The sequence below is a fragment of the Xiphophorus hellerii genome, chromosome 3 (assembly GCF_003331165.1).
Source record: "Xiphophorus hellerii strain 12219 chromosome 3, Xiphophorus_hellerii-4.1, whole genome shotgun sequence".
Classification (NCBI taxonomy): domain Eukaryota; kingdom Metazoa; phylum Chordata; class Actinopteri; order Cyprinodontiformes; family Poeciliidae; genus Xiphophorus; species Xiphophorus hellerii.
The window spans coordinates 514,091-541,345 of NC_045674.1; the positions used below are offsets into that span (position 1 = coordinate 514,091).

General features: G+C 51.6%; 2 protein-coding genes across 8 annotated transcripts in view; one reads left to right on the plus strand and one right to left on the minus strand.

The window, feature by feature from the left end:
- The first annotated feature begins 443 nt into the window (after nucleotides 1–443).
- pik3r4 (phosphoinositide-3-kinase, regulatory subunit 4) lies at nucleotides 444–14,188 on the plus strand. Of its 4 annotated transcripts, none has more exons than XM_032557811.1 (21): nucleotides 444–768; nucleotides 1,861–2,598; nucleotides 2,681–2,814; nucleotides 3,299–3,509; nucleotides 3,575–3,934; nucleotides 4,012–4,146; nucleotides 4,335–4,556; nucleotides 4,642–4,815; nucleotides 5,035–5,180; nucleotides 5,259–5,462; nucleotides 5,743–5,944; nucleotides 6,168–6,271; nucleotides 6,415–6,637; nucleotides 7,052–7,217; nucleotides 7,324–7,488; nucleotides 8,470–8,681; nucleotides 8,758–8,889; nucleotides 8,960–9,060; nucleotides 9,131–9,219; nucleotides 13,022–13,142; nucleotides 13,606–14,188. In XM_032557811.1, the coding sequence occupies exons 2-21, from the start codon at nucleotides 1,881–1,883 to the stop codon at nucleotides 13,774–13,776; spliced, it is 3,990 nt and encodes a 1,329-aa protein (XP_032413702.1). In that variant the 5' UTR covers nucleotides 444–768; nucleotides 1,861–1,880; the 3' UTR covers nucleotides 13,777–14,188. The 4 variants fall into 4 exon arrangements, with proteins under 4 accessions (XP_032413702.1, XP_032413704.1, XP_032413703.1 ...); XM_032557813.1 differs by having other exon boundaries at nucleotides 6,168–6,262; XM_032557812.1 differs by having other exon boundaries at nucleotides 6,171–6,271.
- An 824-nt stretch (nucleotides 14,189–15,012) lies between these two features.
- Nucleotides 15,013–27,255, minus strand: part of col6a4a (collagen, type VI, alpha 4a) — a 50,543-nt gene continuing 38,300 nt past the window's right edge. For 3 of the 4 annotated variants that reach the window (XM_032557801.1, XM_032557803.1, XM_032557798.1), the window contains 22 exons: nucleotides 25,589–25,654; nucleotides 25,231–25,284; nucleotides 24,805–24,840; nucleotides 24,672–24,734; nucleotides 24,497–24,559; nucleotides 22,481–22,543; nucleotides 22,336–22,398; nucleotides 22,219–22,269; nucleotides 22,110–22,145; nucleotides 21,444–21,506; nucleotides 21,305–21,367; nucleotides 21,185–21,220; nucleotides 21,072–21,108; nucleotides 20,990–21,001; nucleotides 20,208–20,701; nucleotides 19,988–20,084; nucleotides 19,186–19,824; nucleotides 19,027–19,108; nucleotides 18,573–18,706; nucleotides 18,160–18,330; nucleotides 16,527–16,571; nucleotides 15,013–16,332 (listed from right to left, as the gene is read on the minus strand). In XM_032557801.1, coding sequence (XP_032413692.1) covers nucleotides 16,157–16,332; nucleotides 16,527–16,571; nucleotides 18,160–18,330; nucleotides 18,573–18,706; nucleotides 19,027–19,108; nucleotides 19,186–19,824; nucleotides 19,988–20,084; nucleotides 20,208–20,701; nucleotides 20,990–21,001; nucleotides 21,072–21,108; nucleotides 21,185–21,220; nucleotides 21,305–21,367; nucleotides 21,444–21,506; nucleotides 22,110–22,145; nucleotides 22,219–22,269; nucleotides 22,336–22,398; nucleotides 22,481–22,543; nucleotides 24,497–24,559; nucleotides 24,672–24,734; nucleotides 24,805–24,840; nucleotides 25,231–25,284; nucleotides 25,589–25,654 — 2,544 coding nt within the window. In that variant the 3' untranslated portion in view covers nucleotides 15,013–16,156. The remainder of the gene's footprint in view (nucleotides 16,333–16,526; nucleotides 16,572–18,159; nucleotides 18,331–18,572; nucleotides 18,707–19,026; nucleotides 19,109–19,185; nucleotides 19,825–19,987; nucleotides 20,085–20,207; nucleotides 20,702–20,989; nucleotides 21,002–21,071; nucleotides 21,109–21,184; nucleotides 21,221–21,304; nucleotides 21,368–21,443; nucleotides 21,507–22,109; nucleotides 22,146–22,218; nucleotides 22,270–22,335; nucleotides 22,399–22,480; nucleotides 22,544–24,496; nucleotides 24,560–24,671; nucleotides 24,735–24,804; nucleotides 24,841–25,230; nucleotides 25,285–25,588; nucleotides 25,655–27,255) is intronic. The other variant, XM_032557802.1, reaches the window with a different exon arrangement.

Sequence of the window (27,255 nt, forward strand, 5' to 3'; positions counted from 1 at the left end):
CAAGTCGAGTCAAGTCCCAAGTCAATGGCATGAAAGTCAAAGTCAAGTCCGAGTCTTTGAGCATTTTTTCAAGTCAAGTCTCAAGTCGTGATTTTAACGACTCGAGTCTGACTCGAGTCCAAGTCATGTGACTCGAGTCCCCACCTCTGGTAATATTTCATATTAGTTGTAGCTTATTTTCGCTGATGCAGCATTCTGATAATCGGAAGTTTTAAATGTCCTAATAAATTATACTTTGATTTGACTAAGCGTTTCATAATGGTGTACCCATACAAACGTACTATTTATGCAATATTAATTTTTATTGAAACCACATACAGAACTCAAAATGTTGTACTCATATGCTCTCCAGTCTCTTCCACTGACCTCTGGTCTAAGAGCAGAGTACTTCATCTGTCTAATAGACGATCTAAACATGCTGACCAGCAGAGGGCGCCACAGCACACATCTACTGTGACCCGGATTCATAACAACAGCTGGACTCGGCTGGCCGCTCAGCTTTGTGGTCCAGTCTGGGGTTTTTATGGCATAATAACACATTTTAACGGTTACGGGAGTCTAATCGAAGCGGAGCGGAAGATGGTGAAGCCTGCGGAACGGAAGTAGTTAAAGCCCCGCGGGTTGACGCAGCTAGCATCTCCTAGCCACTGCTAGCATCAGAGCCCCGGCGGAAAAAGGAGAAACGGTTAGCTCATGCTAACGAGCTAAAGCTAACGGCTAACCGGTCACGTGATCTGCGGCAACTCGAAAACATCTGAAAGTAAATTGGTAAAGTCACACTTTTTGTTTGCGAATTATTTATATTTATTAGTAAACGAGCGTTTTGAGGCGGAGCGGACCCTGACAGCCGGTTCCGCAGAGAGGAACCGGAGAACTGCTGAACTGTCGGAACTATCAGGGACCTGGACGGATTTGTTTCTGATTTACGTCTAAATATTTATTTTCTTCTGAGTATTTAATCATAGAATTGCACAAATATTGAAGGATTTAATATAGAAATGTTCGGTTCAGTCCAACCATCGAGCCGACCACCGATAGCCTCCGACCACGGAGTTGTTCAGAGCCAAGAATATTATAGGAAGGTTGAGTTGAAGGAAAAAAGAGATGCAAAAGTAACTTCATCTTTCATATGATTGATAAACAGAAAATGTGGTCAGAACCTCAGGATGGTATAAATAAAATCACATTTCATTGTATCAGTTTGTTACATGTTGGATTCACGTTAATGTGTTTCATAAAGAGATCTCAGATTAGATACTGAAATATTTCCTATTATGACCCGATTAGCATCAAAATTGTTATAGTTAATGTAAACTAACAAACCCGAAATTGAAAAAACATTTATGTTTACTCAAATGAATAACTTTGGTAAATAATGGAGGAAAATTATAACTAATTGGAACTATATCATGGATTTAGAAAACTAAAACAAACCAAATTAAACATCATTTTTATAGTTTTTTTTAAAGCTAAAACAAAATTACAGATATAATATACTTAATTTTTTCGCCTTACAAACTGATGTGTTTGTTTATGTCAGCTGTCGGTAAATTAGCTGTCGGTAAAAAATGTAGTCTTCTGTTGAGTATTTATTACCCAATCGCTGTAAAAATCAAGTATGAAAAAACTAAAACTACTACAATAACTAATAAAAACTAAGCTAAAACTAAACAATATGTTATTAAAAATACCTGGCAAAAACTAACTCAATTAGATAAATAGTTACCACAAAATAAAAATAAACTGTAATGAAAAACTCATAACTATTAAGACCAGATTAGCATCCAGGCAGGTCCAGATTTTACTTTTATAAAGTGTGTGCTGCAGTAAAGTGTGTGACCCGTGGCGTCTGTCTCCCAGACGGGCTCGGCGGCGGCAGGATGGGGAACCAGCTGGCAGGCATCGCCCCCTCCCAGATCCTCTCTGTGGACAGCTACTTCTCAGACATCCACGACCACGAGTACGACAAGAGCCTGGGCAGCACGCGCTTCTTCAAGGTGGCGCGCGCCAAGCACCGCGAGGGCCTGGTGGTGGTCAAGGTGTTTGCCATCCAGGACCCGTCGCTGCCGCTCACCAGCTACAAGCAGGAGCTGGAGGAGCTGAAGATCCGCCTGCACTCCTGCCAGAACTGCCTGCCCTTCCAGAAGACATCCCTGACAGAGAAGGCCGCTATCTTGTTCCGTCAGTTCGTCCGGGACAATTTGTACGATCGGATCAGCACGCGGCCCTTCCTCAACAACGTGGAGAAGCGCTGGATCGCCTTCCAGATCCTCACCGCCGTGGACCAGGCGCACAAGGCCGGCGTCCGCCACGGCGACATCAAGACGGAGAACGTGATGGTGACCGGCTGGAACTGGGTGCTGCTCACCGACTTCGCCAGCTTCAAGCCCACTTATCTGCCCGAGGACAACCCCGCCGACTTCAACTACTTCTTCGACACGTCCAGGCGCCGGACGTGCTACATCGCCCCCGAGAGGTTTGTGGACGGCAGCATGTTCACCACAGAGAGCGACCAAAACACGCCGCTGGTGGACCTGACCAGCAACAACCAGCGCAGCCGGGGCGAGCTGCGGCCGGCCATGGACATCTTCTCTGCAGGTACGGACCCGACGAGAGAGGCCGAGGCCCAGAGGCCCTGCTGGATGCTGAACGGGAACGTGTGTGTGTGTGTGTGTTCCAGGCTGCGTGATCGCCGAGCTTTTCACCGAGGGCGTCCCGCTCTTCGACCTGTCCCAGCTGCTGGCCTACCGCAAGGGACACTTCCAGGCTGAGCAGGTCCTGCTGAAGATCGAGGACCAGAGCATCCGCGAGCTGGTAGGCATGGGCCGGTTCTGATCCCATACAGGCCAGGTGTAGAAGGTCTGACTGGGTTCCAGGCTGGTCCCAATGGTTTAATTCAGGGTCAAAGGTCACATCAGCATGCCTGACCCGAAGGTTTCTGTCCCTTCATGGTGATCTGAGAGGAAAGCTCCTCCAGGCCTTCGTGTTCTTGTTCTGTTGATGTGACCCAGAAGTTTCCTCCAGGGTTCTGCAGGGAGGAACTTTAACCCAGATGCTGCTTCTTCTTCTCTGTCAGGAATAAAAGCCTTTCAGGAGAATCTAAACTTCAGCTTTTTTCTGCAGACAAGCTAAATGCTGAAGGTTTTTCTCTTCATGCATAAAGTCTCCATAAACGCAACAAAGTTGCTTGTTTTCTCGCTAGTTGCATTCTTGAATCTTTAGATTTGTGGTTAGTTTGTTGTGAAACAGCGAAAGTGGAGCTGAGTCAGCAGGTTGGAGCCTCCATCTTGTCCCACAGGTGGCCCAGATGGTTCAGCGCGAGCCGGAGAAGCGTCTTTCTGCCGAGGAGCATCTGAAGCTGCAGAGAGGAAAAGCGTTCCCCGACATCTTCTACAGCTTCCTGCAGCCCTACATGGCTCAGTTCGCCAAGGAGACGTTCCAGTCCGCAGACGAGCGTGTCCTGGTGATCCGAAAGGATCTGGACAACATCCTGCTGAACCTTCGGGGAGGTGAGCCCGTCCGCTTCCTGACACCGCACTTCCTGTTCCTGTCTGACGGCCCGCCTCTCCTCCAGGCTCCTCCTCTTCCTGCCAGGAGGAGCAGGGCCTCGTGGTGCTCGTCTCCGTCATCACTTCCTGCCTGCAGACGCTGCACTCCTGCGACTCCAAGCTGGCGGCGCTGGAGCTCGTCCTGCACCTGGCACCGCGGCTGGGCGTCGACATCCTGCTGGACCGCATCACGCCGTACCTGCTGCACTTCTGCAATGACCCGGTTCCCCGTGTGCGCGCCCAGGCTGTGCGCACGCTCACCAAGGTGCTGGCGCTGGTGAAGCAGGTTCCAAGGAACGATGTGAACATCTACCCGGAGTACGTGCTGCCCGGCATCGCTCACCTGGCCCAGGACGACGCCACCATCGTCAGGCTGGCCTACGCAGGTCTGTGCTGCAGACCGCAACGCAGTCCCGGCTCCCAGCCGCGTCTCAGGTCTCCATGTTTGTCTCCCGCTGCGTAGAGAACATCGCTCACCTGGCGGAGAGCGCGCTGCGCTTCCTGGAGCTGGTGCAGGAGAACAACGTGAACACGGAGCAGGATCCGGGTGGAGAGGACGCCGAGGAGAGCAGCCACCCCAACGAGAACTACGACTCAGGTGACGCCTTGCCACATCTCTTTAGCCACGCCCCTTTAGCCACGTGCCGTTAGCCACACTCTGTTAGCCACACTCTGTTAGCCACGCCCTGTTAGCCACGCTCCTTTAGCCACGTGCCGTTAGCCACATCCTGTTAGCCACGCCCTGTTAGCCACGCTGACCTGCCGTTGTGTGTTTGTGACCCTCAGAGCTGCAGGCGCTGCATGAGATGGTGCAGCAGAAGGTTGTGACGCTGCTCAGCGACTCGGAGAACATCGTGAAGCAGACGCTGATGGAGAACGGCATCACGCGGCTCTGCGTGTTCTTCGGCAGGCAGAAGGCCAACGACGTGCTGCTGTCCCACATGATCACCTTCCTGAACGACAAGAACGACTGGCACCTGCGGGGGGCGTTCTTCGACAGCATCGTGGGTGAGGATCCGTCGGCAGCGCAGTGGCGGCGGCGGCGCAGTGGCGGCAGCGCCTGGCTGCTTACTAACGCTGTGTCGTGTTGAAGGTGTGGCGGCGTACGTGGGCTGGCAGAGCTCGTCCATCCTGAAGCCGCTGCTGCAGCAGGGACTGAGCGACACTGAGGAGTTCGTCATCTTCAAAGCTCTGAACGCGCTGACCTGCATGTGCCAGCTGGGGCTGCTGCAGAAACCGCACATCTACGAGTTCGTCGGTGACATCGGTAAGATGGCGGCTCCTCTCCGCTCCGCATCGCAGCTGAGCTGAAAAAATTCATCGCTGCTTTAGAAAACAAAAAAAAGTCTCTTCAAGGTCACAAATGCTGATAAAGCGACAGTTGGAAAGCTGAGATCGGTGCTTCCTACAGCCCTGCTTACCGCTCCACACCTGGCCACGCCCCTCTGTCTCGCGGCTCTAACTTGTCCCGCTCTGCTTGCCGTAGCTCCCTTCCTGTGCCACCCCAACCTGTGGATCCGCTACGGCGCCGTGGGCTTCATCACTGTGGTGGCGCAGCACCTCAACGTGGCCGACGTCTACTGCAAGCTGATGCCTCACCTGACCCCGTTTGTCACCCAGCCCATCATCCAGGTGTGTGCTCTGCTCTTCCTCCTCCTCTTCCTCACTCCTTCCGCCCCTCCCCCTCCTCATGCGCCCGTCTCCTCTCAGATCGATAAGGAGCTGGTCCTGCTGAGCGTCCTGAAGGAGCCTGTCAGCCGCTCCATCTTCGACTACGCCCTGCGCTCCAAAGACATCGGCAGCCTGTTCCGACACCTGCTGCTGCGGCAGAAGAAGAGATCCGGCTCCATCCCGGAGTGTCCGAATCCGGATGACCCGGCCATCGCTCAGCTGCTGAAGAAGCTGCTGTCGCAGGTCAGGACAGCTCCTCAGCAGAGTCTGTAGCAGGATGACGCAGCGCGTTAGCATTAGCTTAGTAGCATGTTAGCATTAGCTTTCTCTACATACTGTGGTTCAGTGTGTTTCAGAGCTCAGCCAGAACGGTCCTGAACTCCCCTTTATTCCAGATTTCTGATCAGACTCGGGTCTACAGAGACGTTCTGGTTCTGTGGTCAAACCGACCCAGAACTTCAACCTTCCCCCTGTTTTCATGAATCCAACCTCAGCGTGTTCCCTGTCCCGTCTGTCGGTCCAGGGCATGACGGAGGCCGAGGAGGACAAGCTTCTGGCTCTCAAAGACTTCATGCTGAAGTCCAACAAGGCCAAGGCCAACATGGGGGACGCGGGCCACCTGGGGGACGCCGGACAGACGGGGGTGATCGACCTGGGGACGCTGGGCATCACGGGCCGCCAGGTGGACCTGGTCAAACCCAAGACCGAGTCTGACGACAAGAGAGGTGGGAAACGGTTCCGATCCGGTTCTTGTGGTTCTGGTTGCAGCGGCAACTCTGATGGATCTGGAGATCAGTCACCAGAGCCTGCTGGGTCTCTGTTCTGGTTCTGAGCTCTGCTCGGTTTGATTATCTCTGGATCAATAATGAGACGGCAGCAGGAGGCGTCCATGTAGGCCGATCTCTGGACCAGAACCGGGTTCTGATCAGGTTCTCTTGTTTGTCCCAGCAGCGAGGAAACACACCAAGCAGGACTCGGCCATGAACGAGGAGTGGAAGAGCATGTTTGGATCTCAGGACCCGCCGGCCATGCAGCCCACCACGGTAACCACGGTAACCCAGCCCACCACAGTGACCACTCCCCGTGTTCGTCCCCACCGCTTCCTCTGTGTGGCTGGACCAGAGCAACACGACCCGTTTGTTCCGGTTCCGTTCAGTGATGATCTTTAAAGCAGATGTTTCCTGCTCTCCCTCAGTCCGCCGACGGCTCCGGTAACCAGGTCAGGAAGTCGACTGCGGCTCCGGCGCCGCCCGTGCAGCAGGCGGCGGCCGGCGGCCCCCCCTACCAGCGCCGCATCAACACCTGCAAGACGGAGCTGCAGCAGCTGGTGCAGCAGAAGAGGGAGCAGTGCAGCGCCGAGCGCATGGCCAAGCACATGATGGAGAGCGCCGAGTGGGAGAGCCGGCCACCTCCTCCAGGTAAGACCTGCACACCTGGCCGCAGCCAGGGGGCGCTGCATTTCGGCCTCTAGCCAGGGGGCGCTGCGGTTCGGCCTCTAGCCAGGGGGCGCAGCGGTTCGGCCTCTAGCCAGGGGGCGCTGCGGTTCGGCCTCTAGCCAGGGGGCGCAGCGGTTCGGCCTCTAGCCAGGGGGCGCTGCGGTTCGGCCTCTAGCCAGGGGGCGCAGCGGTTCGGCCGCAGCCAGGGGGCGCTGCGGTTCGGCCTCTAGCCAGGGGGCGCTGCGGTTCGGCCGCAGCCAGGGGGCGCAGCGGTTCGGCCGCAGCCAGGGGGCGCTGCGGTTCGGCCGCAGCCAGGGGGCGCTGCGGTTCGGCCGCAGCCAGGGGGCGCAGCGGTTCGGCCGCAGCCATCTGATGCCTGGCTTTGCTCTGTTTCAGGCTGGCACCCCAAGGGTCTGCTGGTGGCCCACCTGCACGAACACAAAGCAGCCGTTAACAGAATCCGCGTCTCGGACGAACACTCCATCTTCGCCACGGCGTCCAACGACGGCTCAGTCAAAGTCTGGGACAGTCAGAAGATGGAGGGCAAGACCACCACCACCAGGTGGGAACCCCCAGACTCACCGCTGCCTCCTACAGACAGAACATGACCCTTCCATTCCCGCGGAGCGGTTCTGAATGATCCGGACCTTCTCTCCGTGTTCCTACAGGTCCGTGCTGACCTACTCCCGTATCGGGGGTCACGTGAAGACACTGACCTTCTGCCAAGGCTCGCATTATTTAGCCGTGGCGTCCGATAACGGATCCATCCAGCTGCTGGCCGTGGAAGCCAACAAGCCTCCCAAATCTCCCAAAGTTCAGCCGTTCCAGAGCCGGTAAGGTCCAGAACCAGTAAGGTCCAGAACCAGTAAGGTCCAGAACCAGTAAGGTCCAGAACCAGTATGCTCTCTACATGGAGATGATATTAGCCATCAGGACACAAACACCTGCTGCTAAAATGATCTAATTATTATTTTTAACCTCATTAAATCAGTCTTAAAACTCCTTCAGTCTGAAATGTTCAGTTATATATGAATATATATTAATATTTTTAGGGTCTGAAACCCTAAACCAGTTCGACACATTCTTATTGCTCCACTGTAGTGGAAGCTAACGCTAAAGCTCTAATTTTAACCATGTTGAAACCCACAGAACGCTACATGTGCAGTTACATCCGACCTCCGGATCAAACCTTTCACTCCTGGCTTCAGTTTTATTGTTGTGGAGTTTTGATTTTAAATAATAATAAACATCATTGCTGCTCCGCAGGAAACAGAACTTCAGAATAAGAGCCTGAACTTAAACGTCCAGCTACTTTAACACAGATGTCAAACTTAATTAAGCTGAAAGTTTACAAAACAGTCCAGTAAATTAGCGTTTCAGAGTTTATCTGGAAAAAATCGTTTAAGTGAAGATGAAGGTTTTCAGTTAGCAGAAATGCTAAGTGAAACATTAGCTGCGCTGTTAGCTCATCAGCAGAAGCTACCCAAAACCTTTAACACATTATAAGTAAAACCCAAAAATGATTTTCTTATTCCGGCAGCGATGCTTCACTACTGCTGCTTCATTGCAGCTTTACTCAGGTAGCGCCACCTGCTGCACAAACATTAAATCAATAAATGATTCTTCTCAAGTGAGCGATTACGTCAGGATGAGTGTTTGCTTCCTGCCAAACGATAAGGAGTAAATAAGTGCCGATGTTTTGCTGCTTTAAGGACCTGAGACATCAGATCCAAAATGGCTGAAAATAAAAAACACAAATGAGCGTTTTCCTCTGACGTCTGGAGGGTTAAAGACGTTCTGCCGTCTGGTTCCAGGACTCTGGACCTGCAGGAAGACGGCTGTGCTGTGGACGTCCACCACTTCCACTGCGGCGCCCAGTCGGTGCTGGCCTACGCCACGGTGAACGGCGGCCTGGTGGGCTGGGACCTGCGCTCCAACTGCAACGCCTGGACGCTGCGGCACGACCTGCGGCTCGGCCTCATCACCTCCTTCAGCGTGGACGTGCACCAGTGCTGGCTCTGCCTGGGTCCGTCCCCGTCCTGGAGCCTTCCTGGTTCTGGTCCGTTTCCCTGGTGACCGAGCCGCTTTGTTTCTCCCCGCAGGTACCAGCAGCGGCACCATGGCCTGCTGGGATATGCGGTTCCAGCTCCCCATCTCCAACCACTCCCACCCGGCCCGGGCCCGGGTCCGCCGGCTACTCATGCACCCGCTGTACCAGTCGTCGGTGATCGCAGGTCGGCGCCGTGTCAGAACCGGGTTGGTCCGAAGGAGAACCCGTCTCACCGCCTGTCTGTGTCTCTGCAGCCGTCCAGGGGAACAACGAGGTGTCCATCTGGGACATGGAGACCGGGGACAGGAAGTTCACGCTGTGGGCCAGCTCCGCCCCGCCACTCTCTGAGATGCAGGTCGGTCCGGTCCGGTTCTGGGTCCGGGTCCGGTCCTGCAGCGGTTCTGACGTCTTGCTTTGTGTTGCAGCCGTCTCCTCACAGCGTCCACGGAATCTACTGCAGCCCGGCCGACGGGAACCCTCTGCTGCTGACGGCCGGGTCCGACATGAGGATCAGGTGAGCAGAACCTCTGGATCCGTAGAGATCAGACCGGAACATCGAACCGGCTGGTTCCGACGTTGTTCTGATGGTCCCAGATCGACGTGTTGATGTCGAGCTGGAGTCCAAAAGGGAAATGTTTCGGTTGTTGGAGCCTCTTCTGCTCCTCAAAACTGTCTGAGGGTTTAATTAGAACCGGGTCGGAAGTTCTGCAGCTGCTGCACTTTAAAGGCTGCACAGAGTAATCTAATCAGAACCATATGGACCACCAGAACCAGTCCTGGTCCCAGTCTTCACAGCATAGACAACCAGGCTCTGCAGAGAACAATTCAAACCGCAGCAGCTTTTAACCAGGTGGTTCTGTTCAGGTTCTGTTTTCACATTCACTGCCTGGTTCAATAGAATAGAATAGAATAGAAGTACTTTATTCATCCCAGCAGGGAAATTATTTCGCAGTTACAGCATAGAGACAAGACACACAACAACCACCACTGAGTAGTAGTTGTAGATAAAATAAAAAATAAAAAATAAAATATAAAATGCTGTTAATATAAAAAGCAGCTTAGAGCAGTCCTTGCAAAGATTAAAAAAGTGCAGAACAGAATGTATATGTAAATATATGTACAGCAGTGTGCCACAGTGCAGTTGTGCAAAATCGGACTGATTAGTGCAGAACAATGATTTAGCTTTTATTGTACAGTGAGATGGCCTGTGGCAGGAAGGATTTCCTGTATCTGTCCCTACGACAGCGGAGCTGGAGCAGCCTATGTGAGAAGGTGCTCCGCTGTCTGTCCACTATGTGGTGGAGAGGGTGCTGTTCATTGTCCATAATAGACAGAACCTTCTTCAGTGTCCTCCTCTCCACCACAGTTTCCAGGGACTCCAGCCTTAGTCCCAGTACAGAGCCAGCTTTCCTGATGATTTTGTCCAGTCTATTAGAGTCGCTGGCTCTGATGCTGCTTCCCCAACACACAGCAGCAAAGAAGATGGCGCCGGCAACAACACTGTGATAAAAGGTCTCCAACATCTTGCTGCACACATTGAAGGATCTCAGCTTCCTTAAAAAATAGAGTCTGCTCATCCCCTTGCTGCACACAGCGTCAGGGTTAGATGCCCAGTCCAGTCTGTTGCCGATTACAACTCCCAGGTATTTGTAATCCTCCACCTCCTCCACCACTTCCACTTTGACCTTTAGTGGCCATGAAGGTGTCTTCTTCCTTCTGAAGTCAATCACCATCTCTCTGGTCTTACTAATGTTGAGCCTCAGGTGATTCTGCTCAGACCACTCCACAAAGCTGTCCACCAGTGTCCTGTACTGCCCCTCCCCTCCATCCCCTATACACCCAACAACCGCTGAGTCATCAGAAAACTTCTGTAGGTGACATGACTCAGAGTTGTACTGGAAATCAGTGGTGTACAGGGTGAAGAGAAAGGGAGAACGCACAGTTCCCTGTGGAGCTCCTACATCACTGACCACCACATCAGACGGACACTGCGCAGACGGACAAACTGTGGCCTGCCTGTCAAGTAGTCAGTAACCCAGGAGATCACTGAGTCGTTGACACCCATCCTCCGCAGCTTCTCACCCAGCAGCAGAGGCTGGATGGTGTTGAAGGCACTGGAGAAATCAAAGAATGTGATTCTCACAGTGTCTCCTCCACCATCCAGGTGCAACAGTGCTCGTTGCAGCAGGAAGATGACGGCATCGTCCACTCCTAAGTGGGGCTGGTAGGCAAATTGCAGGGGGTCTAGAAACGTCCTCACCTGAGGCCTCAGCTGGGCCAGGACCAGTCTCTCCATGACCTTCATCACACGAGATGTGAGAGCAACTGATCTGTAGTCCTCTGGGTCGGATGGCCTTGGCTTCTTGGGGACAGGAACCACATGTGATGTCTTCCACCGCAGCGGGACTCTCTCCAGCCTCAAGCTCAGGTTGTACATGTGTGCCAGTACAGGGGCCAGCAGGTCTTCAGGATCCGTGATGTAATGCCATCAGGTCCTGCAGCCTTCCCCTGGTGTAATCGCTCCAACTGTCTCTCAACCTGGCCTGTAGTCACCGTTAGCTGGGGGTAGGTGTTGTTGTCTGCAGTGGAGATGGGGGAGGAGGGGGGCTGAAGGAGAGGTGGTGTGCAGGAGAATGCCGGTAGGTGGGTTGAACAACTTGGGGCAGTGTGGATGTGTGGGGGGATGGTGGTGGTAGGGGAGTAGCAGGAGGTGAGCTAAACCTGTTGAAAAACTGATTGAACTGGTTTGCTCTATCCAGGCTCCCAGATGTCTGTGTGTCCTTCCCCTTCAACCCAGCGATGTTCTTCATTCCTTTCCACACATCTTTCACACTGTTCTGCTCGAGTTTAGACTCAAGCTTCCTCCTGTAGTTGTCCTTGCATGTCCTCAGTGTCTCTCTGAGTTCACGCTGGACTCTCCTCTGCTCCTCCTTATCTCCAGACCTGAAAGCCATCTTCTTTTTGTTTAGAAGTGCCTTCAGGTCACTGGTAATCCAGGGTTTGTTGTTGGAGAAGCAGCGCACGGTCCGGGCTGGCATGACAGTGTCCTCACAGAATCTGATGTAGTCCGTGATGCAGTCAGACATGTTGTCGATGTCCTCCCCGTGAGGCCCACAGAGCACATCCCAGTCTGTCGACCCAAAGCAGTCCTGCAGTGCCTCAGCTGCCTCCTGTGTCCACCTCCTCACTGTCCTGATGCGCACAGGCTGCCTACTCACTAGAGGGACATACTTGGGAGTCACCCTTACCAAGATGTGGTCCGACCTGCCAAGGGGGGGCAGGGCTGTGGCGCTGTATGCATCTTTGGCATTAGCATACAGGAGATCCAGCATTTTGTTTTCCCTGGTGGGACAGTCAACATACTGCTGGAAGTTGTGTAGAGTTTTGTCCAATGAGGCATGGTTAAAGTCACCTGTGATGACCATGAAGGCGTTTCTGGAGTTTGGCTGCGGTAGAGCTGATGACGTCACAGGCCACCGCTGCATCAGCTGATGGGGGAATGTAAACAGCGATCAAAATGGCGGACGTAAACTCCCTCGGTAAATAATACGGCTGCATTCCCACAGCCAGAAGTTCAATGTCCGGGCTACAAACCTGTTCCTTCACGTTAACATGACCGGGATTACACCACCTCTCACTCACATAAAGTGCAATCCCGCCGCCCCTCTTCTTCCGACTCTTGGAAAAGTCCCTGTCCCCCCGCACCAAGGAAAATCCAGGGACCTCCACGCTGTAGTCCGGAATAAGCGAGTGCAGCCAGGTTTCCGTGAAGCAGAAGATACTGCACTCCCAGTACTCCTTCTGGGTCCTAACCAGCTCCGTGATTTCATCTGTCTTATTCCCCAAAGACCTCACGTTCCCCACAATAATCGCCGGTACCGCTGGTTTGTGCCGTCTCCTCTTCTCCCTCCGTTTAACTCCAGACCTGCAGCCCCGGCGTCTCCTCCGTAGCTCCTCTGGGACCACAGGCCCGTCTCCGGGCAGCAGCAGAGGCTTACACAGTGCAATCAGCTGTTCACGCGTGTAAACAATGCCGGTACTCCGTTCGGCGAGGTTCTCCGTAACAATCAATGCCTCTACTCCGTAGAGAACAGCGACAGAACCTACAGAACCACATCCAGCCATTGTGGAAGCTTAACTGATGATCTACGGGTTCTTTAAGCACGGATCCTTAATCGGTTACAGCAAATATACACAGATTAACACACACGACGGGAGCTGCGTCTGCAGGCAGCCAGCTAAGCCGGCGCCATTTTGAATTCATTTGAATTCCTGGTTCTGTTCAGGTTCTGTTTTCACTGCCTGGTTCTGTTCAGGTTCTGGGACCTGGCGTACCCGGAGCGGTCGTACATCGTGGCGGGAGGAGCCCACGACTCGCTGCACTGTCCGTCCGTCCTCTACAGCCGTAAGATCATCGAGGGAACCGAAGTGGTTCAGGTAAAGGGAACCGAAGTGGTTCAGGTAAAGGGAACCGAAGTGGTTCAGGTAAAGGGAACCGAAGTGGTTCAGGTAAAGGAAACTCAAATCAAAACTGAAATCACTCCTTACTTCCACTGGGCAAATCTCCAATTTTTTTTATACCAAAATTGATTAAACAGCAGCTTGTGAAACCTGATGGTAGTTCCTGGGTGGGCTGACATCACTCTAAATTTGCAAAAATTTAATCTTCAAAAACAGAAAATTACATTAAAAGATCCATACGTCTAGAGCTAACTGTTACAGAGCGCAGTAAATCTGAGAAAACGGGACCAGAGAAACGTCCCCACTTCCCACAATGACCTCAGTTTGTGGGTGAAACTGGTGAAGGAGGCCCTGCTTATGCAGGAAAACAAGTATACACACACACACACACACACACACACAGAGCGGCCATCATGTCTCCTTCCTCCCGTCCCTGCAGGAGATCCACAGCAAACAGAAGAGCGGCGCCGCCGAGGACTCGCCTCGCCGCGGCCTGGAGTCACTTCCTGTCGGCCATCATGACATCATCACCGACATCGCCACCTTCCAGACGACACAGGGCTTCATCGTCACCTCGTCCAGAGACGGCATAGTCAAAGTGTGGAAGTGAAGATGTGGACCGACTTTTATTTTGAAGGGTTTTCCTGACATCAGACTTCCTCTTCCTCTCCTGCTTCATCCTAATGCAACTGTGGATGGACCCGGTTCGGGTTCTGGTTCTGGTCTAACCAATCAGACCAGTGAATGAGACGGTTTCAGACTCACCTGAAGGTCCGGTCTCAATGTTGATCCGGACGTCTTGGTTCTGCATGTCATCACCATCTGGGTTCCGTTTAAAGAGACCCCCAGCAGCTCGACCCAGTTCTGGTTCTGGTCATCATGAGTCGCTTTGTTTTGTCTAACTGACGTGAAACTGGTTCTGGAATAATTCAGAACCATTTTCAAGAGAAATGAAATCCCATTTCCTTCTTTCCAGGTCATTCATATTTAATAAAAAAGCCAGACTCTTATTTTGAAGAGAATCTGTTAGATTTACTTTGAAAATCCAATTTTAAACTGAATTCTTCACATGATAAATAAAGACAACCTGATTACAGAGGCGGCCATGTTGGATTAGCATAGGGACGAAGCTGCTGCTTAGTCAGGAAATGAGCATCCAACAGCCATCCAACCTACATCCAACAACCATCCAACCTACATTTAACACCAGACATCCAACCTACATCCAACAGCCATCCAACCTACATCCAACAACCATCCAACCTACATCCAACAACCATCCAACCTACATCCAACAGCCATCCAACCTACATCCAACAACCATCCAACCTACATTTAACACCAGACATCCAACCTACATCCAACAGCCATCCAACCTACATCCAACAACCATCCAACCTACATCCAACAGCCATCCAACCTACATCCAACAACCAGACATCCAACCTACATCCAACAGCCATCCAACCTACATCCAACAACCAGACATCCAACCTACATCCAACAACCATCCAACCTACATCCAACAGCCATCCAACCTACATCCAACAACCATCCAACCTACATCCAACAGCCATCCAACCTACATCCAACAGCCATCCAACAACCATCCAACCTACATCCAACAACCAGACATCCAACCTACATCCAACAACCATTCAACCTACATCCAACAACCAGACATCCAACCTACATCCAACAACCATCCAACCTACATCCAACAACCAGACATCCAACCTACATCCAACAACCATCCAACCTACATCCAACAACCAGACATCCAACCTACATCCAACAACCATCCAACCTACATCCAACAATCATCCAACATGAGGCTGAGTCAGTGGAGCTTCGTATGAACCGGTTCTGGTTCGTTTATTTGGGTTTCTGCAGCCGTTACATCACAGGTTCTCATGGTTCTGGTTCTGGTATGAACAGAACCTGTCAGGATGTTTGGACAGTCACTGACGGGTTCTAAACTCAGACCCGGTTCCTGAACGGTTCTGCGGTTTGCAGCGGTTCAGCTTCTGACCCGTCAGCCAGGTGGATCAGAACCAGAACCAGCTGTTTGAGACCAAGAAGCTCTGTTGTTACCAGGCAACAGCAGGTAGGTTCTGGTTCTGAGGGGCTTGGAGGAGAGCGTTTGTCTCTAGCGTTTGACCGATCCCTGAGGAAGAACCGGGCCTGTTCCAGAACCTTTGGGAACATTTTCTATTAAAGATATTTATAGATTATTGGTTTCAGATTTTGACATGAATTTAAATGTTGTTACATATTTCCACCAGCAGGGGGTGCGTCAGGAAAAGCCTGAAGGGGGCGCTGCTGTTTTGCTAAAACACTTTACAGAAACTTAAAACATTGTGACCGTTGATCCGGATCGACCCGCTTTCATAAAAATAGCACCTGATCCAAGGACGAGCAGAACCGTGTCGGTCCAATGGGAGTTCTACGGAGGCCCTGAAGGGTCACTCAGAGTTTTCTGTTTCCAAGCTGAGGAGCTTTTCCCAACTAAGGTTCCCAAGACAAACTTCACGGTTCCAGGAAAGGTCGGTTTGGATCTGGACCTATGGACAGAACCCAGACGGATCCGGATCGTCTGCTCACCACCTCTGGATTATCCCTGGATCAGTCTGGACAGGAGGGGTAGCGTTCTGGAGACGGTGCCACTTTCAGGACCGGTCCAGTTCTCCCTGCAGCTGAAACTGAACCGATGAAGTTCCTGAACGGGAAGAATCGGTTCTGGTGTCAATTGTCATGTTGGGAACGGGAACATCCGGGTTTGAAGGAGGAACAGCTGCTGGAGGTAAATCCAGATGTGGTGATCAAAAGTCTTCACAAACGGGTCAGAGGGAACGTTAGCTGGGAAACCTGGAAGAACCTCCTGAGTGTGACCCTTCAGGGGTCCTGTAGTCCATCAGGAAGAAGAAAGCGCCTCCTTCTGGTGACATCAAGTCCTGCGGTTTCCTCTCCGGCCACGACCTTCGACCTCCTCACTGGATATGCATCAGACACAGGTTCTCGCACTCCTCTTGCGTCTCGAAGCGGTTAGCGTTACCGTCGCAGCCGCCGTACCAGAACCGGATGCACTCGTTCTGAACGGTGTCGAAGAACCACATCATGGCGTAGTCCTGGCAGCCGCCGGGGTCCTGGCGCTGGAGGCAGGCGTCTGCACGGAGAGAAGAAGAAGAAGAACGACTCCAACACCTGACTGGAGGAATGGAAGAGCAACGGTTCTGGAGAGGCCACCAGGAGCGATCCATCAGGACATCTACACACCAGCTAAAGCTAAAGCTAAGCTGCTGAACCTTTTCCACCTGCAGCTCTGATGGATCACCTGGAGGCTGAGGAGCGAGTGATCACCTTTAGAGAAGACCATGATCTCCGGCTGCTGCCTCTTGTTGGGATCTGAGAGGGAAAACAGATCAGAACAGGTCAGATCTACAGGAAACAAACATCTACAGCAACCTGAGCTCAGCTTCATGCAGACGTTAGGAAGGAGGAAACCATGTCAACATGTTACGGGTTCTTCTTCTGCATCCTAACATTTCTCCAGGATTCCAGAGTCGACCGGCTCAGATCAAGAGCTGAGGAGCCGAGACCTTCCATGGTTTCTCAGCCTGGGGCCCCTGAGCTGAGCTTTTACAATAAACTATCTGCCACATAAAGTTGTTTGAATTTCAACAAGAGCCTGAACACCAAAGTGACATCAGATGTTTAACTTTTAACATAGTGAAGAATGTTTTGCTCACTGAATGTCTTCATTTATGACATTATTTTATGCCTCAGTAGCAGATAATCGGGCCGCTACCATCACTGCTAACAGTTTAGCCCTTAGCAACTAGCATATTAGCACCAAAATGCTAATACAGTCATTTCGCTCTCAAACGTCGTCTATGTCAGACTGGTTAATGGAATAACAAATGTTTAACTATGAAAACATTATGGGATCATTTCCAAGTTTTTGGTGAACGTTGGAAACCTGGAATTGAACTAAATTCCATTATTTACTGCTTCTTCATGTAAGAGCTGGCAGGGGAAGCACCGCCACCCTGTGGTGTAATTTGGTACAACACCACAATTCAACATACTGTCTCCCTCTTTGAATTATGTTAAATTATAACTAAAACAATACAATGTGATCAATAGTAACTCTTTTTATCAATTACATGTTGGATTACTGCTAATATGTAATTAGACACTAAATTTTGAGTCTAAAAATATACAAGAAATGTCTAAATAATCAGAAATCTGAGAAGCTCTGCTCTCAATCAACAAGAACTGAGGTTCAGCTACAGACAAGCTTCAGGACGTCCACGTCTCTTCCTGAGGAGGGCGCCACAGAGTTGCCCCAGTGCAGAGTTTGCTGGGTGGCTGAATCCTCCAGGGACCGGTGAAGACGCAGCACCGGGTCAGAAGGATAAAACAAAGTGGCTCAAAGATCTGGACGTGTTGGACAGTGGGACCGGGAAGAAGAGAACCATCAGCCTGGACCCTAACCCTGACCCCTGACCCTGTCCAGCAGTTAGAGGAAGAAGGATGAAAAATACTGATCCAAAGTATTAGAAAGTATTTAGCTTGCTAGTTAAGCTTGTTAGCTTAGCTAAGTTAGTCTAGCTGCTAGCGACAAGCAGAATATTTAGTTTAGAAATTAAAGATTTATTTTAGAGCTAAATGTTTAGTGAGCAAACAAGATACTCATCTGCAAATGAATATTTTCTTTCAAACAAAATATATTGCTAGCTAGCTAGATATTATGCTAGCAACTTAGCTACTTAGCTAGGAACCTAAATATTTATCTTGAAAGCTTAACTTGGTCCAGCTAAACATTTAATTTGGATAAATAAATATTTAGCAACCAAAATATTGCTGTGAATTGTTTCCTCTGTAACGAATGGCTCCTTGCTGAAGCCGGTCCCTTCGCTCACCGCGTTACACAGAAACACGGAAGCAGAGATGGATGAGAGCGGGCCGGTGACGGTCAGGCTGGACTTACTCTGGACGCCACACGTCCGGAAACATTCATGCTCCGAACTAAAGCGGTTGGCGTTGCCGCCACAGCCGCCGAACCAGAAGGGGGAGCATGCAGCGACGGTTCTGTCAAAGAACCACCGCTGGACAAAGTCGGTACACTGGAAACCGAAATCAACGTCCAGCTGACAGCGGGCTGCAAGCAGAACACACACATTTACTGACCACACACACACACACACATTCAGCTGAACACACCAGAGACCAACATGCACAAAGTAAATCACAGAGGGACAACATGAGGACAGTCTCCTGTCCAGAAGAGGAGGTCAGTCTGATCTGCAGCAGCGACTGAATCTGGGCGCCGACAGCTGCAGGTTTACTTGTGTACTGGTACTGTCCCGGTACTAAAGGTTTGGACCGGACTGTGTGTCCTACCGGTCAGGTCCGCTCCCAGCTCCACCGCCTGACTGTCTCCTCTGCCCGGAGTCAGGATGACGTCCAGCAGGTCCGTCTGGGTCTGTCCGCCGGTCTGCTCCTGCAACCCCTGCTGCCCGGCGTCGGCCGCCGCCCTGCAGACAGCAGCAACAGGTGGGGTCAGCACCGGCAGCCACAGGGAGCCGGGACGAGGCGGCCCGCTGTTCTGCAACAAGGAGGTGAAACTCTCTGTCCTATCTGTGGAGTTTCTGGGAGTTGATTGGTCGACCAACTCCCTCTGGACCAATCAGCAGTTCAGCTGATTGTCAGTGTGAAATGATTTCTGAACATCAGGAGGCTTCAGGAGGCGACTCTCAGCTTTGACTAGGACAGGCTGAGGAAACAGACCAAACTAAAGACGCTGAGAGGAAAGGACTAAATCCTGGTGACAGTCGGTGTTTCTGCAGGTTCTCACTCTGTGAAGGCGGTTTGTCCTCCTTCCGGACCGGCCAGATCCTGACAGTTGGCAGAAGCGGGAGGAGACCCGACGAGTCCCTCTGCAACACATTGATGGAAGCGAGGTTAAGGCCCGGTTACTGCTGCAGCAGCACCGAGTTTCCAGCTGGGCTCTTACTGTTGAGGGCGGACAGGAAGACCCTGAAGAAGCGCAGGACGTAGCCGCGCTCCTCGGCCTGCAGCCGGCCGACGTGGACCAGGTGCTGCCGGACCGGGAGGCCGGCCAGCTCCTCCACCTGCGTTCGGTCGTAGCGTCCGCCCACCGCCACCACGAACACGGCCACGCCGTCGCAGCGGGCCCTGAGGGCGGCGCGGCGCAGCGCGGCGCCGTCCCGCCGGGCCGTCCGAGCCGCCACCACGGCCAGCAGCGCCCTCTTCCTGCGCGGCTGGCCGGCCTGCGGCGGCAGCGCCTCCTTCAGGGCCAAGTCCAGCGTCAGGTCCAGCGCCGAGGAGCCGCTCCGCTGCCGCGCCGTCTGCAGGTGGGTCTTCATCCCGTCCCGGTTCTGGTAGGTGTGCGGGCCGAACTCCAGCCTGTCGCCCTGCAGCGCCGCCACCCGGGCCTGGGCGCCGGGCCGGCGGGGCTGAGCGCTGACGGCCAGCTGCTCCACCACAGAGGCCAGCAGCAGCTGAGCGCCGGCGTACTGGTCCGCCTGGACCTCCCTGGAGCCGTCCAGAACCAGAGCCAGGTCCAGTTCGGCCTGCAGGGGGGCCGGCGGGTCCAGGATGAAGGAGCATTCTGAGGAGCGTCTGCAGGGGTCTGCAGGGACGGAGCAGAAAACCAGATGTAGAATCAGGTGGGAGCTGGAAAAGTCCCGGTCCGGTCCGGTCCGGTTCTGGTGTGACCCGATGAATCTCTGGATCAGGAGCTTCACAGGTTTGCTTGAACCAGCAAAGGAAAGAGACCAGGATGTGATCTTTACCGTAGCAGATTGCACAGCTCCTGATCTTGTTCAGCTCGGCGGCCATGTTGTCCTGCCTGGTCAACAGGGTGAACATGGAGTTGCCCGAATCGTCAACCTGCCAGAAAACAGATCAGATCACTTCGTCTGATACATCGTTACCTTCCTTCAACAGGTGACGTGATCAGAACGGACTGTGTCGGGTCACCACTGCAGCGGGTCGCCGGGCGCTGAGCCTCACCTCCATGGCGTTCCGGATCCCAGGAGCTCTGGTCAGAGAAATGACGGCTGAAACGATGTTCAAGGCGCGGTACTCCATGACCGCCGTCAGAACGTCGTCGACCTCCTCCGAGCGGCCGGCGGAAAAGAAAACCGCCACCTTCCTCAGCAGTGTTCCGGCCCGCACGCGCTTGAAGACGTTGTGACCCACGAAGCGCATGGCGGCGCCGAGCTGCGGCTTGTTGGACGTCCTCTCCAGGGCGACATTCTGCACGGCCTCCCTCAGCTGGGCCTTCTGCCGGTAGTCCTGGAAGCGGATCAGGTACTTGGTGTAGCTGCTGAATCCCACCACGGCGACGCGGGCGCCTCGCGGACAGTTGCTCTCCGCCACGTCGATGTCGTCCAGCAGCGACAGCAGGGCGGAGCGCTGCCTCTCGAAGGCGGCCGGCGTCACGCCGTCGGACATGTCCAGGCCAAAGACCAGCTCGGTGGGGAAGGCCGGGCAGCCGGCGTCACCTGGAAACCAACGAAGAAGAAAGTAACGGCTCGCCGTGAAGGTTTGGTTCTCGTGATCAGAGATCCTTATTATTCAGGAGCCGTCTTCTTCTTCTTCTCCTTCTGCTTCTTCGTCTGTTGGCTGACAGACGTGAACATGCAGCACGAATGATGCAACCACACTGAGCACTTCCTCCGAATCGACAAACTCTGGATCAAATGTTGAGGCGACTGGGCCGCTGCGCCGCAGCCGCTGCACCGCAGCGACTGGGCCGCCGCGCTGCCGTCCGGGTCGGTGCGAATACGTACCAAAGGAACACGCTGTGAGGAGAGGAGACACGGGTCAGAGACCAGCTGCAGGTTCTGCAGGTTCTGCAGGTTCTGAACTCACCACAGTTGTCCTGGATGTAGGTGACCAGCTGACACTCCTGACAGACAGACAGACAGACAGACAGGTGAGCAGCTGCAGATCTGGACAGGTGAGACTTTCTCAGGTAAACTTACAGACAGAGAAGAAAACCCAGGAGGGCCTCTGGATCCCTGCAGAGAGAATCACCACTTCATTCATCCATCCCTCATGTTTTCATCTCGTCCATTTGGACCCGGTTCTTCCGGGTCACTCACCCTGTGTCCGGAATGTCCCGGCTCTCCCGGCGTTCCCGGCGCTCCGGTCCAGCCCGCGCTCCCCTGCAGGAACCCAAACACACACGCCAGAGTCACACACACCCGGCCGGTTCTGAAGTCCAACCGGGCCAGAACTCACCGCTCGGCCTCGGTTCCCCTTGCGACCCGGCTCTCCCTTGGTCCCCTGCAGCCCGTCCTCGCCCTGCAGGAAGAGACGCGTTTGTTGACAGGAAGTGGCGGCTGCAGGAACTGTGAGAAAATAAAAGCTTTGACTCGGAGCAAACAGCCATTCATTACGACCGGACCGGACCGGACGGTTCCGTTTGGACCCGACTGACAGGATCAGCACAGCAGCTGCAGAATAAGCAAGCCAGAACCGACCGGAACCGGTAAGTAAAGCCTGGCAGCCCACCAGGCTGATGATGCTCTGAGGGAAACGCTGCGTTTAAAAACCAACGAAGAAAAGTTCTGAAGCTGCAGCTGTCGGTTCAATTATTGATCAGATTTTCTAAATTACTATCAAAACAATACATTTTTTTTTAAATATCAATTTTAAAAAAATTCTCTTTGCAAAAATTTTGGATGGAATTTCTCTCCGTAGGTATCAGGGCGGTTCTGGTCCATACGGCCCGGTTCTGCTGCCTGGTCGCTGGTTAGAATCCCAGTGGAAACGCTCAGAGCAGCCGGTTTGGTACCAGAACCGTTCAGCGGGTCGTCTCCACCAGCAGACGGAGGTTTTTACCTCAGGACCAGATTACAGCGTACTCCGGGTCAATCTGACCTGGTTTCCATGGAAACGACTCACCGTCAGGCCGGGGTAACCGGGGAAACCAGGATCTCCCTGTTCAGACACAGACAGTCAATCAAAACGCAGAAACTCAGAGGACAGCAGAGCGTCCTGAGATCGGCTTTACCTTGGCACCGCCGGGTCCCGGAGGTCCGATCCCGTCTCTGCCGTCCTGACCCTAAAACAGAGCGCTGACCCGTCAGAACCAGAACCACAACCACAACCAGAACCTGCTGTGTCATACCGGAGCTCCTCTGGGTCCCTGCGGTCCTGGAACTCCAGGACCTCCTGGATCTCCTGGTTGGCCCTGAACACAACACCTGGGTTACTTCTGACCCGACCCGGGTCCGACCAGAACATGGCCAGAACCAGAGAAGGCCGACGCTCACCTTGGGTCCGACCGCTCCGCTCCGCCCCGCCGGCCCGGTCTCTCCCATCGGCCCCGCCGCGCCCTGCAGGTAACCACGGCAACAGAGTCAGGGCAGGCGGCGCTCTGAGCGTCCCTGAACGCATCACAGAGTCTGAAATGTTTAAACCGAGCCGTTTTGTTCTGGGATTATTCGTTTCAGGATTTCCTCCTCCGACGTTTTCAGCAGCAACAGAAATAAATTTGATGAAAGTGAAAATATTAGAAACGACCAGAAACTGATGCAGCTTCAGTTTTTATCTAGACAATCAATGATGTCAAACTCTGATCAATAAAACCCAATAATCTGATTGATCGGCCGATCAGTTTCTTTTTCTGATCAGATTCCTGAGTTTCACCAGATTAAAATCATATTTCTAGTTTTACATCTGACTTCCATTTTGTTTGTGAACCTGAAATAAATTGAGAGGAAATATAAATCAATAATCCATAAAAAGATACTAAACTGCTACAAATGTCTCTTAGCTAACAATGTAGCTTAGCTTGTACAATTAATCAAAGGACACTGAAATAATGAATTACTCCGTAATATTTAAAAGGTCATTTAAGTCGTTGAACATGATGAACAACGTCCACTAGGTGGCAGTAAAGCTCAACTGATTAAACGCAACTAAAACAATGATGAATCTGAAATTCGACCCCACAGTTGCCGTCTGGCGGCCCCAAGCGGGGACTGGACCCGACCCGACCCGACCCCCGGTCCTGGTGATGCTCCTTCCTGATCCGTATGCAGCCGAACAGAATCCAGACAGCTGGACTGAAAGCACCAAAGAGCCGTGGTTCTGGTTCTGTTCAGGTCGGAGATTCAGGGCTGCCTTCGGGTCGGCTGCTGCAGGAACCGCCAGATGCAGAAGCTTCTGCCCCCTGCTGGCCGCTGTTCATATGACGGCCTCCGTCAGTGGTGGGCATGGCGACCTGATTGCTAAGATCTGCAGCTGCTTCTTAAAGTCGGGATGTAAAACACATGCAGCTAATAAATAAACCAAAGCTGCAGATCCGTGTTTACCTCCAGGACTAAACGACGGAGGTCAGACATAAACACGACCTGCATGTTCATCATTAACACAAACACAGCAGGAACACGGAGGCCGATCGGTCAGCAGAAAACAACAAATATAAACAGAACCGGGTCTGCTCACACGGTCCGCTGGGTTTAAACAGGAATCCCACAGTTTCATTTAATACTTTTACTATCTACAATATTTTTGCTACCAACACAATTTCGCACCGATTTCCTCAATTTTTGGAGATTGGTGATTGGTTGATATTTACGTACCTTTTACTACCTTTAGTTACTCTTTACTACTCTAACCTCGGGACGGAAACCCTGGTTATGGCAACACAGAAATTCATGTTTCACAGAAACACAGAAATTCATGTTTCTGTGTTTGGGGTTAAATAAAAAAACAAACTTGTTTTTTTGTTGCCCACTGCTAACTACAGCGTGAGCTACGCTAATCATAAGCAGTATTTCTGCTGATGCTAATGCACTACACCAACACAATAATTAGCAGAAGCTAATGCGCTATACCAATATGGTGTTTAGACCAGGCTAATGCTAAAGTGCTAAATTCAGCCATCTTTTCTTCCATGACAGAATGTGAGGCTCTGAAAACAATAATTTATTTCTTATATTTATTTAATAAACACCGCTGGTTGTTTGTTCGTGGAAATGTTGCATATCTGACTTTTTATTTGGAACAGAAAAGAGGGAATGTGAGGACAGGAAACAGACCTGCCACTTCAAAATAAGAGCATGAATATAAATGTTCAGCTACTTGAAGGATTCTGGTACCAATAAAACTTTTTCCCTGAATGTTTATGGAGCAGCAAAATAAATTAGCGCCTTAGCTTGTGCTAATCTAGGGGAAGCTAAGTGCTGGATGTCTTCAAAGTGAGCTAACGTAGCTAAGCTAACATTTAGCTTAGCTACGTTAGCTCCTTCCAGATGAAGGTGAGAGAAAATGTTCCAGCTGACCTGAGGTCCAGTCAGGCCCGGCACTCCTCTGGATCCGGTCGGGCCCTGGACGCCGCGGGGCCCCTGCAGGGACACGAGACAGACAGAACGCCGTCACTCAGCCTGGCACCGTCCAGAACCACCAAGATCCAGAACCACCATGGTCCAGACAACTGCAGCTCGACTCGGCTCTCACCTGGGGCCCGGCAGCACCTGGAGGTCCGTTTGGACCTGGAGAACCGGGCGGTCCGGTCGAGCCCTGCAGGAACAGAAACGGTTAAAAAGGTTCCAGGTGGGAACAGAACCAACAGAACCAGGAAAGTTCTGACCTTCTGACCTGGATTCCCTCGCCTCCCGTCCTGACCCTGACCAGCAGAGAGGAAGAAGGTCACCATCATCATCATCATCATCATCATCTTCATCACCATCATCATCAGAAGCTGACGACCAGCATCTGATTAAAGCTGGTTTGATTATTACTAATGGCAACTGATCAATAGATAAAATCCATTGATCAGTGTTGATAATAAAAACTGATCAACTGATCAGATCTATTGTTGGTTTAATGTTTGATGTTTATGATGTGAAACTCTTTGATCTGCTGAAATATTCTGCATTAATAACTGAAACTAAACCCAGATCTGGTTCTGATCCGATGAATTTGGTTTCTCTGTGGAGCAGAAACTGTTTGGATCAGAACCAGAACCGCCGAGCCGCTCAGCAGAACCAAACGTGGAGGTAAACACGGAACTGACCGGGTTTCCCATGATGCCGGGCTCTCCTAGCGGTCCGTCCTCTCCTGGAGCACCCTGTGGGGTCACAAACGGGTCAGAGACCGGACACAGCAGAACCAGAACCAGAACCAGAACCGGCTTCCTCTCCAGGTTCCACCTGAAAGCCTCCAGGCTGAACCTGAGCAGTGACCAGAGGATGGAGTCATTTTGTCATCGGTTCTCTCCATCCGTCTGTAACTTTCATTTATTAAAGTTTCTGCAGAAAGAAACTGGAACAAACTGGATCTGATTTAAGGTTTGCTCTGCGCCTCGCCTGATTGGCTGATCCTCTCTGCTCAGGTGAGTCACCTGGAGGAAGCCGCTCCCTAGTGTGTGTTACCGGTAATCCTGGGTATCCGGCCTCTCCTTTGGGTCCAGGAGCCGTGTTGTCGCCGCCCGGCTCGCCCTGAAACACACCGACGTTTGGAGTGAGAACAGAAACATGAACAGATGTTGCTTTAGGAATCTGAAGAAGAAAATCTGTTTTAATTCCGCTTCTCGACATTCCAGGTGTTCCGTATGACGGAGCTGGACGGGTTTTATTAAATCAGGGTCACATATGAACCTGCGTTGATATGACCTTTGACCTTCTGGATTAAGAACATTCATGAATACTAGACTCCTCATTGAGCGCTGAGTCCTGCGTTACGTCGCCGCCATGTTGTGTGTGGCAGCAGAGCGATCGGAGCTCCAAGTCCTGAGCTGTTCTGACTTATTTAAACCCTTTTACAAAACAAACTGGATTCATTGGCTTTACCTTTCACAGGTAAGCATGAAAGAGCAGAATTACAGAAACTCGCTTCTAAACAACAGAGAAATATTTCCTATGTAGCTAAATTGGCCCGAAGTAACCACTGATTGTTAGCGTAGCTACGTTTTCATATTGTTTTAATGAGAGAGAGCTGATGAGAAACCGCTGTTAGAGAGGAAGTGCATTAAAGACCAGGGGATTTAGAGAGGAAAGGTCAGTCAGGGTCAGAGCTGGAGCTGCTCTGTTTCACAGCTCGGCTTCACAACGCCGCTATTTAGCTATAAAGATGCTACGAGTCAGAAAACAACATGATGAAAATGTAGGTTTATTCTGAATGGGAAGTAAAAATAGATGTATTTGGGGCCTGCCATGCAAAGCAATGGCAGGAACCTATTACTATTGTCGGAGAGAAGCGTCTCTTTAATCTTTATTTTTCTTCCGTAACCGTTAATGCGGCTCGTACCGCTGGGTGCACACCTACAAATGAGGTATCAAAACGTGCAGAAAATTCACGCCATTGGAGCTATTACTTCTGGTGGGATTTGGGCTTAACGTGGCGACATAATTCGCAAAAAACTACGAAAAAAACCCCATTATAACTCAATGGGAAAAATCCTAGAAATACCCTATTTTTGAGGATTTGCTGTGTCGTCACAAATTCACCTAGAAATGCCATTCAAATTTCATTTTGTAGATACGTCTGTGATCTCTTCGAAAGTGAAGACGGCTCGTCGATACCAGTTACGGTTTGTCCACAATTTGCCTCTAAGCGACCCAAACTTTCTCATTTTTGCTCAAATTACAGTGACAGCCGATCTCGGTTCATATCTGGGCACAACATTTCTTTCTCTCATCGCTGTAAATGTTCTGAGTGAGGTACAGATATGAATCTCGGGACTATCGCAGAAGACACATTGACCTGTCATACGCTTAAAACGCTTTTCCAATATGTATTACGGTTCCCGAACAAGAAGGATTTGTTTCCAATGCTTTTTTTCAGTAAAGTGTGTTTGCTCAAACACACTTGTGTGTTTGAGAGCTCAGAGCTCACAGCTCACACCTGCTGAGACCATTATTTACCATAGCAACGGAACTCAAGAGGCTATTGGCTGCTGGTTAGGACTACGAATACGCATCACTGTAGTTCTATCTACCCTCAGTTGAAACAGATCAGGACTGAGAACTGGCCTTTAGAACTACCTGCTGCTATGGGCTGTATATAACTGATTTAACTCAGTAACTGTTACACATGGGAT

Excerpts from the sequence above, each read along its gene's own strand:
- pik3r4 (XM_032557811.1), top strand. The coding sequence starts at position 1,881 with ATGGGGAACCAGCTGGCAGGCATCGCCCCCTCCCAGATCCTCTCTGTG. Across the intron at positions 4,147-4,334 it reads CAACGAGAACTACGACTCAG|AGCTGCAGGCGCTGCATGAG; the intron begins GTGACGCCTTGC and ends TGTGACCCTCAG. Across the intron at positions 7,489-8,469 it reads GTTCAGCCGTTCCAGAGCCG|GACTCTGGACCTGCAGGAAG; the intron begins GTAAGGTCCAGA and ends GTCTGGTTCCAG.